Below are 16,870 nucleotides of genomic sequence, written 5' to 3'. Positions count from 1 at the left end.
ATTTTCTGTTCCACACTGATTTTTGTTTAGCTCTTTTAAAAAATTTTAGCATTTATTTTGTATGTATATGTATGTGAGCATGTATGTGAGGTGCCACAGCATACTTACAGAGATCAGAGTTCTGACAACTTTCAGGAGTTGGTGCTCTCCCTCTGCCATGGGGATCCCAGGGATGGAACTCAGGTTGTTAGACTTGGCAGGGAATACCTTTACCCACTGAGCCAGTTCACCAACCCAAGTCCTTGCTTTTTTATCACAGCAGCTATTAAAAGGCAAATTATAGAAATACATTATTAAATGTAATGTAGCCCAGTCTAATGTTGAATCTTTTAACTATTTCAGGTAGTATCCAACAGATGTCCAGTGCTGCTAGTTTTCCTAAAATTTTTTTAAATGTTCCAGGAAACTAGAAAGGGCTCATGATGGGGAATTGGGGGAAGACCTTAAGGAGAGAAGGTGGTAGAACACACATGATAGAAAAGTAGATGGGGTGACCACGGGGGTGGAAAAGTTTAAGTAGAGACAGGAGCAGGGAGATGGGGTAAGAAGGGAGTAAGAGAACTAACCCAAACTAAAGATTTATGTAAAGCCTTATGGAAACCCATTGCTTCCTAAGCTAATTAAAATATATAATCAAGGGCTGGAGAGATGGCTCAGTGGATATGATCACTTGTCTCTCTTCCAGAGGATCAGAGATTAATTCCCAGCAACCATGTAGGGTGACTCACAACTGCCTGTAACTCTAGCTCCTGGGGGATCCTACGCCTCTGGCCTCTAAGAGGACCTGCATTCACATGCACAAACCCACACCCCAACATACATATGCACTCATAATTAAAAATTAAAATAGGAAGTTGGCTAGATGGCTCAGGGGTTAAAAGCACTGGCTCCTCTTGTGGCGGACCCAGGTTCAGTTCCTAGCACCCACATGGTGACAACTGTCAGTAATTCTAGTTACAGGGGATCTGACACCTTCTTCTGGCCTCCACCAGCATTATATGCACAGGTGCACTTACATACATGCAGGCAAAACACTCATACACATAAAAATGAAACCAAAAAGTAAAATAAAAATAAAACCACATATAATTAAAGTGCTGGGAAGATGGCTCAGCAGGTTGGGGCATTTGTCACCAAGCTGATAATCTGAGTTCAATCCCCAGGACCCACATGGTGGGGGAAGAGAATAAACTCCTACAAATTGTCCTCTGGCCTCCACATGCAAAATGTGGCACCCATGTGCATATGCACACACACACACTGAATACATAAATGTTTATATATAATTTTTTTTGAGACAGGGTCTCCCTGTAGCCTCAGCTGGTCTGTAACTCCCTATATAGACCAGGCTGGCTTTGCTCTCACAGAAATCTACCTGCCCCTGCCTCCTGAGTGCTGGGATTTAAGACATGCCCTACCACACCTGAACCCCCCCCCCACCAATATATAATTTAAAAAAATAATTTGAATGAAAATACCTTGCATGAAGGTTTACTACAAGGTTTGCTCCCAGAAGTCAATTAGTAAATGAAAATCCCAGTGCCAGGTGGGGGATACCACTTTATGAGTTGGGCAGGGAGATGGCAGGTACCCTCAAACAATACAGGCTATTGACATGGCTCTTGGTTGTCCACCATAAATAAATGGTTTAACCCTATTGCTGAACACATCACACACTTTGGTTGCAGAACATAGAGAAACCAAGCTGGAACTGACCTGGAAACTTCCTCCCTGTTGGCTAGCTTTCATGGTACTAGAAGGTGCTATGTAGGCCTCTGGGGAGGAAAAGCCATCAATGGTCTTATCTATTGGTGGACTTTTGATGCTACAATACTGACTTGCCAGGAAAGATATATGCACTCATGCAATAATGGTATGATGATTAATGGGGATAACCAACCACTTTCTCATTGGATTTGAGGCCCACTCCACAGGAGAGAATCCAGCTTGGTACTGTAAATCTAGTCAAAAGCACAAGGCTAAGAAGGTCATGCATCTTAGGGGAAAATCTACAGCTGAATTTTTTGTTTTGTTTTGTTTTAAGACAAAGTCTCACTATGTAGCCCTGGGTAGCCTGGAACTCAGAGAGATCCACCTACCTCTGCCTCCTAAGTGCTGAGATTAAAGATCTGTGTCACCATATTTGGCATTACTGTTATCTTATTAAATAGACATATCAAACTGCGTTCTCAATTTTTTTCTTTTCTTTTAAAAATTATTTTTATTTGGGGATGGAGAGATGGCTCAGTGGTTAAGAGCACTGGCTGCTCTTGCAGAGGACCTGGGTTTGATTCCTAGTACCTACATGGTGGTTAACAATTGTCTGTAACTCCAGTTCCAGGTGATTCAGTGTCCTCTTCTGACCTCCATGGGTATTGCACAACATGGGTACACATACATGTATGCAGGTAATACATTCATACACACAAAATAAAAATAAACATTTAGAAAATATTTTAGTATTTTTAGTTATACATATATGGGGTGGGGTTGTGCAGTGTCTCCAGAAGGTGTGGGATCCCCTGGGAGCTGTAGCCTACATCAGGAGTTGCCCGATGTAACTGCTGAGATCTGAACTTGGGTTCTTTGGAAAAGTGGAACATGGCCTTAACCATTGAGCCATCTCTCCAGTCCCTTCCCTTCCCAATTTTTATGTTTATACTCATAGATTAATGCTGCTCTCAACCTCAGTCAGAGAAGTTTCTTTTTGCAGCGCACAGCAGTCAATGCAAAGACTTATGACTGGTCAAAGTGTTGAGAATAAGTGACTGTTCAGTGCCCATCCCTAAACAGGGCATCTATGTCACACATGTACACAGCAGGTTCTGGGAACTTTGGAGAAGAGGGGGCAGAAAGAATGTAAGAGCTGCAGAATAGGAAGGACAGCTGTGAGATACTGTCTTCTGGATATGAAATGGCGGTTGCATTCATGAACTCACAGCAGCTGTGGTTACCTGCACAAGACCTGCACAAGATACAGTTTATCAACACTCCAGCACAGATGGTAGAGGGACACATGAGGCCCAACCCTTAGTTAAAGAACTATTGACAGTTCATGACTACTGGGGGAGGGGAAGTCCTTTTTCTTCAGGGGTAGCCACTAGGAAGTTGCCCATGATCCAGTAAATAACCCCACACCCATTCACATGCAAGCAACCCCTAATTAAATTCAGTGGGTTATTTGGGGGGGAAAAAAAAAAGACATGAGAGTAGGAAGGGGCATGTTGGGAAAAAGGGCTCCAAAGGTAATGAGATGGGGAGAAGGGAGAGGAATAGGGGTGAATATAACCAAACTATATTACAGAAATAGAAAGAGGGGCTGGAAAGATGGCTCAGCAGTTAAGAACACTAACTGCTCTTGTAGAGGTCCCAGGTTCAATTCCCAGCACCCACATGGCAACTAACAACCGTCCATAACCCCAGGGGATTCTATGCCCTCCTCTGTTCTCTTTGGGCACTGCATGACACAGGTGCACTTACATACATGCAGGCATAATGCCCATACACATAAAATTAAAATTAAAAAATTTAAAGATAAAAAATTTTAACATCTTTCAGCAGTCCTGGGAGTTCATTGTGGCACACACTCCCCAGTACCTAAAGACACAGTCTGGAAACAATCAGTTTAAGGAGTCTTCTCATTCTCCCTTCAAAGAGTGTTGGAAAAAGTCAGATAACTGGACAGAAGTTATTTAATTTAGCCAGAGGAAAGTACCTAGATTCTTATCCACAATTGGGGGTCAGATATATGCAAGAGAGTTTGACTACCTGAGTTAGAATGTGAACCCTGGGGTGTTCAGTTTACAGAAATAGAGCACTGACCCAGCCAGAATTTCTATTACCAACAAATGAAGAGCTAGCGAGATGCACTCAGCAGTTAAGAGCACTTGCTACTCTTGCAGAAACAGGAGTTGTTCCTAGCTCCACTGATCTACATCCCTAGCCATCACTTAGAAATGGAGGTCCTGGGTTTGCGCACCAGCACGACAAAAACAAACCTGGAGTGCTCCTTCTAGGAAATAAACATTGTCAACTGAGGGCTTGCCGATGATTGAAGAGTTCTTCAGTCTGCGGGAAAACAGCATAGGTAATTTACACATCAAACCTAGCAAACTTGCCCCGTAAGCAAGCTTCTTTGAGGCTTGGAGTTTACGGTGGTTGTGTTGGAGTGGGGTGGGGTCAGGAGTATAACTCAAACTGTGCAGAGCTCCTCCCACATCCTCACAATAATTATTATTCAGTTATTCAGTTGCAAATCCTCCTTGTTCAGAGAAGATTGGAAGAGGGAAACCCCAGGAAGCCCTGGCCTGAGGGCAGGATCTGAGGGAACGTCCAAAAGAGGAGAAAGATGTAGAAAGGAAGAAAGAAGCGAGGGTCCAAGAAAGCTCCCTGTTTGGGAAGGATTCACTTGTACTGATATTCCTCCACAATCTACCAAGAGGTGGTCCTGCATCGGATCTCATGATCACAGCAACAAATAGATTAACAAAAAAGAGACAGAGGTGCCTTAGTGCCCATTTGGGACCGGAGGTATCCGTATAGGTGGGGAGTGGGAGGTTTATTCCACCCCACACCGGGCACAGAGCCGCAGGGTTCAGTAAACTGTTCCTGTGCAGACGGTTGCGAGGACAAGGTTTTAAATATGAGGGTTCGGGGAGGAGGTGCCTCGGAAACCTTGGGATTTCGGGGCAGGAAGTCAGAGGGCGGGCGCTGGGAATCTCTAGGGTTTCAAAATAGGGAAAAAATGAGGGGGGTTTGGCCGGTGGAGCCGTCCAGGACCGAGGGTAGAGGGGAAGCGGGTCAGAGACGCAGGTTCTGGGCTCTCAGCCGAGGCAGGGGGGCGGGTGGGGGGGTCGTGGCGAGTCAGAAGCCGTTGCCAGGGAAACGGGAAGGAGGCGGAGCCGAGTTAGCTTTGAGTGACAGGAGCGACATCAGGGGCGGTACTGTTTCCGGACAGGGTACGTACAGGGTGCGTGTCTTGTGACGGATAGGCCCTGAGGGCGGAGCTTGAAGCTGATTGGCCTAACTAGGAATCAAACGGGTTTTGTTCTGGCCCTTAAGCCAGAGTCCAAGCTTTAGTAGTGTCCCCGCCGAATTCTGATTTCTCAGGAAAATTGCAAGTATATGGAGACAGCTTGGAGAGTGTAACTAGTCAGGATTTGTCCCTAGAGAGCCTGTGATAGGCCCTTTTGCCGATTTTCACAGCATTTGAGAAACCAATGTGAAATTAGGAAAAGCGATGACAGAACAACACTCCCTCTGACCTGCCAATCTCTCCGGTTTAGCATTGTCTGCAAAAAACAAATAATTCTGTAATAAAGGTCTTACAATTTGTTTTGCACAGATTGATTCCCCTCCTCCCCAAATGAGTTTATCTTGCATTGATTCCCCAGTGAAAGCTCAAGGCCTCTTTTCAAGGGAATGGCCAAAGGCCAAAGCTGAACTGCAGAAAGCAGCTAGAATTGACCCAGGACCTTAGGTCCTGGTAGGAGGCCTTGATATGATTGGCAGATTAGAATGGAATTGGAACTGGCAGCCTAAGTGTCCCTTATTTAATCAAGAATCCTTTTGTGCAAGCTACAAAACTCTGAAGTTTGGAAACTCCTTAGTGACTGGGATTGTGTTTTGGTTTGGTTTTGGTAGAGTACAGGGGATTTAACCTAGGGCCTTTCACATGCTAGGCAAACACTTTACACTAAGCTGTATCCCTCTTTTTACTTCAAGACAGAGTCTCATTAAATTGCCCAGGCTGGCCACAAACTCACTCTCTAGCCCAGGCTGTCCCGGCCTCCGGATTAGCTGGGGTTCAGTCCCACCTTTCTTAGTGTCTTTAGTAAACTGTGTACAATTGTGGACCTGTCGGTTTTTCTGGTCTGTAAGCAAACCTGGACCAGGGAGGAGATGTTCCCGACTGTCAAAGGGACCAGAAAAATGACCTCAAGGTTAGCTGGCAACTGGCAGGAAGCCTGATGGTGGTTAGGAGTCAAAATTCAGCTGGAATCCCCCTCCATCAGTTTTCTTGCTTTTTGTTTTTCTGGTTGCCATTTTTATTTGTTTGTTGTTTGTTTGCTTTCTGGAACATGGTCTCCTGTAGCCCAGGGAGGTTTCCAATTTACTATGTAGTTGAGAATGACCTTAAAATCCTGATCCTAGGCCAGGCGTGGTGGCACATGCCTTTAATTCCAGCACACAAGAAGCAGAGATTGGAGGATCTGCTTGGTCTATGTAGGAAGTTCCAGGCTAACCAGGACTACATAGTGAGGCCTTGTCTAAAAAAAAACACCCTGATCCTCCTACCTCAACCTCCCAAGTACTAGGATTACAGGCATGTAATACCATGCCTGGCTTATGGGATAAGAAAGGGCATAACATATCCTGCCTCACAGGAGTGAGAACAAGGAGATTAAGAAATGAGTGACTTAAAGCACTTAGCTTCATTAGCACCAGCCAATAGGACTCAGGAAATGAGAGCTGGTGTCAATCCTCCTTGCCATACAAGTTAACTGTTACCCCCAAGACAAGCGAGCAACCAAAGTTCACTTAAGGCTACCGTGGGACCATCCAGTCCTAAAGATTCCTTACTACCATCTATTAAGAGCTGGAAAAGTAGGTCGGGCGTATGCCTTTAATCCCAGCACTCAGGAGGCAGAGGCAGGCGGATCTCTGTGAATTCCAGGCCAGTCTGGTCTACATAGTGAGTTCCAGGACAGCTGGGGCTACAGGGAGACCCTGTCTCAAAAAGACCCCCCCCCCAAAATAAGAGCTGGAAAAGTGAGATGAGGGCTATTTCCCCAAAGGGAGTGGAGTATGAATTTTATTATAGACTTGTTCGTGTTTATTTCCTTATAGCTACCAAAGCTAAGACCCAGGGGAAGAGAAGCAATGATGAATTGTTGACTAATAGCTCTTACCAGGTATACATAGGCATGAATTTCTGCCCAGGAGGTAGGAAAAAGGGTTATAAAAGTAAGCAGGATGCTGGGTATGATGGCACACATCTTTAATCCTAGCACTTGAGAGACAGATGCAGGTAGATCTCTGAATTCAAATCCAGCCTGGTCTACACATCAAGTTCCAGGCCAGCCAGGGCTGCATAGTAAGAACCTGTCTCAAAGAGCACTGGCCGCAGAGGATCTGGGTTCAGTTCCCATCACCTACATGGCCCCTAACAATTGTCTGTAACTCCAGCTCCAGAGCATCTGATGCCCTCTCTGACCTCCAAGGACATTGCATGTATGAGTACGTTTTCATACATTCAGGCAAACACTAGTACACATAAAATAAAAAATAAATTTTAAAAAGTTTTTTAAAAGTAACCAGGAGTCCAGTGGGATGACTCAGTGAGTAATGGCACTTGCTACCAAACCTGACAATCTGAGTCTGAGTCCCAGGACCCACATGGTAGAGGGAGAGGACTGACTCCTGCAAACTGTACACACAACACACACACACACACACACACACACACACACATACACACAGAGTAGGGCGTGAAGGGCCTTAGGTGGTGGGAAAGGCTAACTTTCAAGGGTTCCTGCCAGGCCAGTTTCCATGGTGAATTGGTAGGGGTGTAGGTAGAGAGTGTGCTGGTCCCTAACAGCCTCGCACTGGTGGAGCAGGCAGCCCTTAGCCTTGTCTCCCCTTTCCAAAGGTTTTCTAGAGACCAGAGGTCACCACCCCTGGCCAAATGCCTAAAGGAAACTGAGAAGCCAAGAGCCTGAATTGGTATGTGATCAGCCCCCCCAGTGAAAAGGGAAATGAATGCAGGCCTCCATCTTCAGAAGGAATAATAGTTACTAAGCAGAGAGCTGATTTTCTAGGATCAGAGAGCCCTCTGCTGGGAGATGAAGCTCCCTACAAACAGTAGGGACCTGGCCTTTGGGGAACAGGAAGCTAAAGGCAGGAGAACCCTGCTGGGATGAAGACATGGAATCAGTGAAGATTAAGAAGTAGACAGGCTTGCAGTTTATTAACACTATGTTATCACAGCTGTTGTCCCTGGAGAAGGTGGTTAGGGAGCAGGAAAGTGGTCTCAGAGGATCCCACTGGGACCTTTCCAATCACCCCATTCACCTTTTAAGCCAGAGGTCAGGGAATTCGGAGTGGAGATCTAATTCTGTGCCCTGGAGTCACCACCACCCATGCCATTCCCAAGCCATTCTTCCATTTGGTCCAAACATCGAGGCCTGGGTCCTTCTTCTTCTTGGAGGGCAGAGAGAAGGCTGAGCCACACTTCAAGAAAGAGAAGGAAGGGCTGGGGGTGTGTAGCTTAGTGAGAGAGCACTTGCTTAGCACGTGTGAAGCCCTCTTCCAGAGAGGAGATGGGTAGAAAAGAAGGAGCTAAAGTGAGGGTGGGCGAATGTCTAACAAGGGTCAGTGAAACAGAATTACCTGCCTATAGATTGTACACTGGAGGCCTGTGTTTAAGCACCATTCCCACACCAGTCCCCCTATAAGTGGGTACAGGTGGTAGGGGTTCCTGAAGGGGAATGCTTATTCTCTCTGTGTATTTTTCTAATTGGGGAAGGAATTGGAATTGTGGGATTTCTGTCTGAGTCATGACATCAGAGCAGACCAAGAACAACTAAGATTGTCCCTAAAGGGGCCCACATTTCATTGTGGACAGCAGGGGGGATACAGCAAGATGGTACAGGTACTGGCATTCCTCTATTCTTGTAGAGGAAGAGAGAAAGTGGAGTGATTCTAGGATCTGGTACATGACAGGCTTAAGATCTCTGCCTTCCTTGTCCAACATGGCTTCCTCTGCCAGCCCAGGGCCTGAGCCAGCTTTTGGAGCCAGCTATCAGAAATCTACAGGATTTAGCTATGTTTAGCCTGCTAGTGTCCTTCAATCTCTGTCCTGAGATCCTGGGGCTCTACCTGTGTCCAGGGGGGTAAGGTGCTGTCAGAAATGTCTTGGAGCTAGGTGTGGTGGTGCTCACCTTTAATCCCAGAGACAGGCAGATCTCTGTGAGATTGAGGCCAGTCTCATATACATAGTGAGTTCCAGACCAGCTTGGGCTACAAGAAGACCCTGTCTCAACACCTCCTCCCCACAGAGGAAAGGAATGACTTGGCAAGAGGAACAGTTTAGGGAAGGAAGTCCCGCCTGTAACCTGGCTACTAGATGGCCAAGAGGGAAGCCAGATATCATAATATTCCAGAACAGCTTAGGGGCCAAATGTATAATCATGTACATGTATCACATACATATGTATGCACACACACAAGCATAGAAGGGAGGGGCTATGTGACTTGTTCTCCGAAACCAGAGAAAGAAGAGGCTTATGGGGGCGCTTCTACTGCGGCCTTATGGTTCGCTGGTCTCAGTGGCTGCTCCCCCATCAAGTCCCCTGCCTGGTACCAGGCAAAAAGACAAGTGTAGAATTGGCAATGTGGCACCAAAGCAGTAGCTCAAGGTGGTAAGAAAGAGGGCAGCGGCCAACTCCTATCAAAGGCCCTTGTTGTAGTAAACCACATCAATGTTGGGGTTTTGCTCATGGATCTGAGCTCTCAGCTTTGGCTCCAGCCTGGTCACATGTATGGAGCTGAAACAGAAGAGTACAGACCAGCTGAATGTCCTCTGGGCTCAGCCACTCAGGCCCAGAGCCCAGCATTCCTCCTTTCCCCAGTGAAGAAGTCCCTCCTGCTTTCAGAAGAGCTGACTCACTGTCATTCCCCTACCCACCAAATCACCAGTGTGCCTACCAGGCTTCTCTGGAACACACTAAGGGCCTGAGGTGTGGAGGCCTGTGCAGAGCTCCCAGTCCAGCTGGGGGACAGACAGCACTTACCTCCTCTGGGGAAACAGAGCGCAGCACAGGGGTGTGGCAAATACCAGGCTAGGGGAGAAGAGCAAGGGAAAGGCCTGTGAAACTCTGGCCCGAGTCTCCATCCCTGTACCCACTGCATGGAAATAATCCCAGGAATAAAGGGGGGAACTTTTATTTCAGCCCTAGGGGGTGGAAATTGGGGCCACAGTATCCTTCAGGAACATTAAATCCAGTCCTGACATTAGAATCTGGCTGAGGAAAGAACCTTTCAAACATTGATCCCAAGCCCCATGGCCAGAAAGTGAATGAAATGGGCTGGAATTACTAGATGGTACCAAAGAGTTTACTTGCATGGTTTTCTCTGGTGAATGAAGACTGAACCACTCAAATAAACTGTTGACTTTCAACCACAAGAACTACCTCCTAGAACCTCAGACACAGTATACCCTATGGGTGGCCATTTTAATTGGATGTGTGACTGAACAATATATAGAAGCATCTCAAAGGCATTAAGTGCCCATCCACACCCACCATGGGAAGGTACTTCTGTGTGCTCCCAGCCAACCCCTTGCACACTCACCAGAAGCCCACCAGTCCCACCTGCAGGGGCGCCCCCAGCCAGGGGCGATGCTGTGGGAAAACAAACAGATAACAGAATGACTTGTGTTCCCTGCCTCCCTAACTTCTTCTATCTTGTTTTTCTCACCATGGTTCTAGCCCAAAAACCCTGCCTTTGGGCCCTTGGACATACGGCTTCTCTCCCCACACCCAATCTGATGACGGGGCTGGGATCTGCATATGGCAACCTCCCACTCCAACTAGACCTGTTTCCTAGCATCTTGTCACATATTCTGGCCTCTCAAAGTTGGTCTCTGACCCCCTGTTTCTCTTATCTTACTTTCTCCAGGAGCTGATTTCTTCAGGAAGTCTTCTCCGAGCCTCCACTCACTTCCTGTTATCCATTGGTATAAATCTGTCCCTTTCCACACCCTTCTCCAGTCCATCGTATTCACAGCAACCATCATTCTGTTCTTCAAATGTATAAACCTTTTCCTGCTGCAGGGCCTTTGGATTGGCCATTCTCTCTACCTGGAACACTCTTTTCTGAGCTCTCTGCCTGACTTTCTTCTTATTCTTTGGCTCTTTAGAGGCCCATTCTCTGACTGCCTTGTCTAAACCGTGCTCCCCCAATTGTCTCAATGGGGAGAACATTCTGCCCATTTCCTACACTGCCTCCTGGTTTCCTACAAAGCACATTTCACAACTAACAGTGATATGTCTATTGTTTTCTTCTTTGTTTATTTGTTTCTGTACTAAACTATTAGCCTTATGAAGTCAGGGTCTGTGACCATCTCATGCTGTTTACACAGCCTCAAAACATGACTGTGCATAGTTGGTGCTCAATACACATTTGTGAATAATAATTCAGTGAATGAACTAGAACTTGTATTCTCATGTCTTGCATCCCTGTCTTGTTCATACATGCATGTATATATATGGATGCCTGTTAGTGGGGGACACAGTAAGTGACATCATGAGTATGATATCAAGCATGACAATGATAGTCATCTCTGTGTATGTCAGAGACTTTCTGAGCCACACAGTTTTCTTCAGGACAGAATACATTTCCTTCCTTCTGTCTTTTCTCCTTCTCCCTCAATGGTCCTTCCTTCCATCCCAGACTTTTTTGAATGTATGGAGGCAGGATAAGGGTAGCAAGGCTAGAGAGAGGATTGGGAACAGGTCACTTCTCCCTGACACCACCGCTTCTAGGCCAGCAGAGGTGAGTTGCCTACCTTCAGGAAGTCTTTCTTCTCCAGAGTGTTCATGATCACTGGAGGAATGGCTGAGGAGAGAGCAGGGCAGTGAGAGAGTTAGTGGGGTGAACTCCAGGAACCTGAAGGAAGGGAGACCCCTTCCCAGCTCCTCCCACTCTTCCCAAAGTCTTGCTGCTTCTGAGTTCTTAAAAGTCCCGGAGAACCTCAGCCCCTCTTCTCTCTGGGCCTCATGTGCTCCACCCAGCCATCCCTGCCTCACCCATGGCAGGAATCGCCATGCAGATTCTCGATACCACCACCTGGAAGATTCCTTGTTTGGCCGCAGTCACTGAGTGGCCAAGCCTCTGACCTGCCTCATCGGTCACAGGGATGCCCACTTGCAGCTCCCTAAGAAGAGAAGAGGGCTGGGGTCAGATTGCAGGTAGCAACTCTCTGGATCCCCTCACATCCTACACTCAAAGGCTGATTCTAAGGATCCCAGGCTGAGGGGTGGATCCCAGAGAGAAACAGGTAGCTATCTGTGCCAGCCCTGCCCAGCCATGGAACAGAGGGAGCTTTTGGTTATTTAGTATGGGTAAAGAAATATGGGTTTGGAGAAGGGACAGGGTGCATGGTAGATCCTAGGGTGTAGGAATTCAGCTTGATGGGGCTGTAGCCATCTTAAATCATAACCACCTTGAATGTCCCTGAGTAGCCTAGGTGGGTTTTCTCTTCATAGAGCCCCAGATTACTATAAATAAAATTACCTAAAGTGGTGTGTGGAGCTTTATAACCCAGTCATGGGTGCCAACTACTTCTAGAAAGTTGTCTGCTTTTCTTGATGTTGGCTTAAAATAAATCAGGGTACATCTTTGTTTATATTAAGTCACCTTCATCCTGACTATTACATATACCACTCCTTCTGATCCAAGTCATGGGAACCCACTGCTCCTGCTACTAGCCAGGACCACACTCCTCTTATTAAGTCCTCAATGTAGAGCCATCTGTGAAACCATGCATCTGCCTACTTCCTTCTGTCTTACCACATCTCAGAGCAGGTTCTCATCCACTGAGAACTGGCTCTTCTAGAAACAGGGTCAGTCTAAGCCAGGGCCCATTGGCTCATGGCCAGTTAGGGCACTGAGCTTGTCTGCAGGGCTGGATGTTGTAACATGTATACACTGGACACCCATGTGCTGGGAGCCAGGACCACTCACCTCTGCCTCATCAGGGGGATGTTGATGCAGTTGGCAGCAGCCACAGCTGCAAAGGGCACAAATCTGCTGACTAGCGAGGGTAGGTGCTGAGGGAGGAAAGGTGTTGCTCAGTGGCCCTGAGGGCCAGAGATGGAGAGCACCTCAGGAAGGAAATGAGGAACCTCTTGGGAGGGTAGTAGGAAGAAAGAAGGTGGGTAAAGGATGAATGAGGGGCCATTAGTGACAGAGAGCCTTTACCTTGGTGAGGGATTTGAGTCCCAGAGCTGTGGCCACAGCCCCAGTGGTAGCACTCACATAAGCTGTTCCCAACTGCCTATGGAGGGAAGAGTCAGGTCACAGAGAGATGAAGAGGCCAGCATGCATCTCCTTTAGGGACATTTCAGTCCCTGGTGTGGGAGGTGTAGAAGGGTGGCCTCACTGCAGAGAAAGTACTCCCCCAGCTCCAGTGTAAACTTATGTGGAAGTGTTACTCTTTCTTTCAAAGGGGAATGGTTCCTCCAAAGCATACACAAAAGGAGCAAATGACCTTAGGCAGTGGGGGTCACACAGCTGAGAGGAGAGCTGAGTCCCTAACACAGGGACCCACAGGAATCTGGAACAGCAAAGAGTGTGGTGCACTAGAGAGCAGGGCCATGCAGCTCTCCATGGGAACTTGCTCTCACCGCACAGTGATAGGAGCATCTCCACTGCGATTGGAGTAGTTAACAACAGCATTGAAAGACTGGTTCACCCACTGCCAGAACACCACAGTCGGGGTCTTCCTGAGGGTACAAAGATTCAATATTCACCTCTCTCTATCCACAGTATTTTCCATCCTTGAATCCCCATAATGAAATTCTCAAGATTACTTAACCCCTCAAGAAGGACCTAGCTGATGATCCTAGAACCTGCTCTGGTCACCCTTACAAGCACCCCTTACACAAATAGACCCACTAGCTCTGGATTTCTGAGGCTGAGTTCTGAAGAATGGAATAACTTCCCTCCCACCCACTACTCTTTACCCAAAATAGTGCAGAAAGGAGGTGGCCTGGTCACCCAGCTGAACTCCAGCACAAAGCACTGAAGAGGGGAACAGGAGATGAGACCTGCCTGTAGAAAGTGAGCATGCAGCCAGTGATGGTCATGTTCATGGGCACCTGGGCTGACATGCGGCCAATCAGGACCAATTTCTCCCCTGTGTCTGGATGGAAGGCAGAATCATACACATACTTGGCTGTCCACAGCTGGTCCTCAGTAAGCCCTGGGGTCACCACACCAGCCCTGTAGAAATTGGCAAGGAACCAACAGGTTATTGCAGGGGCAAGACCTGCCCTTCCAGCCTCCATTGCTTGCCTTGGGGAACTCCGGGCAGAAGATCAGGAACTTTGGCTCTCAGTCTCAGAGTAAAGGAGAGTAAAGGCCTCTTCGCTTGGAGAGATCAAAGCTTCCCATAAGTGGGGATTCCTATTTCTACATCCCTTGTGGCCCCACATTTTCCTCAGGGTTATAGGTGATGGTGGTTTAACATGGATTCAAAATGACTAGGGGTATTCCCAGAGCTAATCCTCCTGCAGACAATGCCTTTCTATCTCCTTAGGACTCTCCTTTGAGCTTGTGTCCTTGCAATGGACCAGCAGGGACCCCTGCAGAGGATTTGTGAAATACAGAGCAGCCTCCTACCTATAAAGATCAATGCTACCTCCTCAACCCAAATGTCCTAAAATCCTTTGGATTGAAGCTCTGTTGTCTGTGAGGCAGGGTCACCTGTAATTCTGCACAATGTTCTTGGAAGCTTCCAACTGCTCTCCAGACAGCAGCAGATTTCGAGGATCAGTAACTGTGAAGAAGTGCCGGGCTCTGCCTAGGAATGTGCTTTGGTCCCATCGAGGTTCCTGGATGTTGATATTTAAGGGCAACGCACCCATTTTCTGCAAGGCAGCAGGAACAAGGATCAGGCCCAAGGATTTCACTCGGGGAAAACTTTGGTGGCTCTGCCCTGGTCCCAGAGCCTATGACCAATCCCCTCAAGAGCTCAAGGTGACTCCAGATAGGTAAGCAAGGGTTAGGGAGGAATGGCTTCAGAGGCGATGTCTTGACCAGGGACATACAGCCACTGAGGAGGGGGAAGGAAAGACCAGAACCAAGAAAATAGCTTTCCTCATGCTCTGTCCTGGTGCAGATTTTCCTCAGGATTTACATGTGTGTGGTTGATACATAAGAGCAGCAACTAATCTGGTACAGCCACTCATGAGCTCTGGCTGCACAAAAGCGTGTAATATATGCACCCACACACCCAAGTCCATGTCAGCTTCAGGCTCCAGCTGCCCCGAGACCTAGATAAAAACTTCCAAGGCTATTTGGGAAAATGACAAAAGCCACCCCACATTCCAACCCATGACTGGAGACAAGCAAAAGATGGTTAAGTAGCCATCGAATGGCTCATCTCTACTGGATCTCAAACAGAGACCTCTGATGGCAGCCATTTGCATGCACATGCACTTGGCCATGCACACATACCCTCTTCAAAACTATCCTCCCCAGCCTCCATGCAATGACCCGAGGCTTTCCCTGGTCCCTGGGTGGGCAGAGCTGGCACAGACACCCACCCACCTCTCTGTGAGCCACCTACCACAAGAAAGGGCAGGGTTCAGCAGATACCCCCCTCTACCTAGCATAAAGAAAAAAGCTGGAAACAGCTATCTGGCTGTGCAGGCAAAAACCCTGCAGAATGACTAATCTCCTCCAGTCCAGCTTCCTCCCGTAGCAGACACCGCCCAGCCACTCGACTCTCATACACTCACATACTCCCACACAAAGACAGGCTCGCCCTCCCTAGACACACAAACAGGGTAGACACACCCTGCAGAAACCAGCCAGAATACTGTTACATGCACACACAGTCATATCCATTAGTTACCGACATTTCAATGTGTACCTCCGATACAGAGCCTCACCCCCATCAACCTTCTCTTTGTGCCCCATGGACCCTAACAGACCTCAAGATACGGAATCCCACAGGACAGACCGTCCACTCCGCAGATTCCCGAACTCTCCGAGGCAGCGAGAACTCACGCTTTCCCGGGTTCCCAGCCTCTGCAGCTTTCAGACCCGCCTTCCTCATCGTTCGCTGCTTCCCTCCCAGCCATCACCCGGACGTCACGCGTGACGCTGAGCAACAGGGAAGGGCGGGTACACCCCAGGCTCCTTCCCCCAACCCGCCCCGGGCTTGGCAAAGCCCCAGGACCATGGATGCCATAAGGAGCGACGCCCCCAGCCCAGGCGGTTGAGACCAGACCCGCCGCCTCTCAGAGCCTAACAAGTCTTGGCCGCCTTCAAGCCTCCTTCCCAGCCCGAGAGAAGAGGAGGAGGCGCGCCGCAGCTTCCTTTGCTTGCAGTGCCCTGGCTTGCCTCGGGAGGCTCCCGACCCGGGCAGCACCGGGTCTAGGTGCACCGGGGACCCTTGAGCGCGCGATGGGGCGGGCCTCTGATGGTGCGCCGCCCGGAGGGACTCGGATTACTGCTTGTTTACTTGATGCTGCCTTGGCAATGGCCTCTGCCAGCTTGGCCCCCTGGTCTCCTTCCCCGGGACCTAGGCTCTTCTCGCAGCTCCTCAGCATTCACATCCCTTCCCAGCCACGTTCCTGTCGGGCCTGTGCCCCAACCCTCTCCTTTCCACCCAACAGCCCCCAGCTCCTATGCCCCCAGTTTCCGTATGCCTCCAACCCTTATCCGTGCACAGTCTTTAGTTCCAATCCCTGGGATGTGCATAAAAAGAGTCTCCCTGCCTGCATCTGAGCAAGCGCATCAGAAAGATTCCTCTGCTGTCAGTCCGGGGATCCGCTGCTTGGTCTGGCGAACCGTCCAGAAAAGTGTACCCAGAGAGACACTGACACAGAAGGTGAAGAAGACATCACACATATAACCCTCACACAGTTACCACCCAGAATACGACCGCTGCACACCCAGGCACCCGCTTGCGTTCCTGCACCTCAGGCTCACGTCCAGCTCTTCGCTGGTGACATTCTCCCACCAGCCAACCCCCTAGGTTCCAAGGACCCGTGAGGGTCAGAATTGGGGCAGGGAGAGCCCAGAGGGTCCTAGCCAGGTGACGAACGACGGACCTAAGCCGCCAGAAGAGAGTGAC

The 16,870-nt window shown here is 48.5% G+C and overlaps 1 protein-coding gene across 6 annotated transcripts; it reads right to left on the bottom strand.

Annotated features, from left to right (window-relative positions):
* Positions 1-7,936: 7,936 nt before the first annotated feature.
* On the bottom strand, positions 7,937-16,847 carry Sfxn3 (sideroflexin 3). 6 transcript variants are annotated; one of them, XM_029569675.1, is made up of 11 exons: positions 16,715-16,847; positions 14,491-14,654; positions 13,837-14,007; positions 13,410-13,508; positions 12,985-13,060; positions 12,748-12,833; positions 11,811-11,938; positions 11,570-11,619; positions 10,354-10,403; positions 9,795-9,842; positions 7,937-8,232 (listed from the first exon to the last, which is right to left on the bottom strand). In XM_029569675.1, exons 2-11 carry the CDS (start codon positions 14,649-14,651, stop codon positions 8,130-8,132), a joined length of 972 nt encoding a protein of 323 aa, XP_029425535.1. In that variant the 5' UTR covers positions 14,652-14,654; positions 16,715-16,847; the 3' UTR covers positions 7,937-8,129. The 6 variants fall into 6 exon arrangements, with proteins under 6 accessions (XP_029425535.1, XP_029425536.1, XP_029425534.1 ...); XM_029569676.1 differs by lacking the exon at positions 16,715-16,847 and adding an exon at positions 16,689-16,707; XM_029569674.1 differs by lacking the exon at positions 16,715-16,847 and adding an exon at positions 15,723-16,058.
* Positions 16,848-16,870: the final 23 nt, after the last annotated feature.

Source organism: Nannospalax galili, unplaced genomic scaffold (genome assembly GCF_000622305.1).
Source record: "Nannospalax galili isolate Female #2095 unplaced genomic scaffold, S.galili_v1.0 scaffold161, whole genome shotgun sequence".
Lineage (NCBI taxonomy): Eukaryota > Metazoa > Chordata > Mammalia > Rodentia > Spalacidae > Nannospalax > Nannospalax galili.
Note: the sequence above shows the minus strand (reverse complement) of the source record. Positions and strands in the feature narration are given on the sequence as shown.

What these genes read in the sequence shown, in the direction of transcription:
- Sfxn3 (XM_029569675.1), bottom strand. Translation starts at nt 14,651, where the DNA reads ATGGGTGCGTTGCCCTTAAATATCAACATCCAGGAACCTCGATGGGAC. An exon ending in GATGCTCCTATCACTGTGCG is followed by an intron (nt 13,061 to 13,409) that starts GTGAGAGCAAGT and finishes TTCCCTCCATAG; the next exon opens with GCAGTTGGGAACAGCTTATG. An exon ending in CATGGCGATTCCTGCCATGG is followed by an intron (nt 11,620 to 11,810) that starts GTGAGGCAGGGA and finishes CTCTCTCCTCAG; the next exon opens with CCATTCCTCCAGTGATCATG.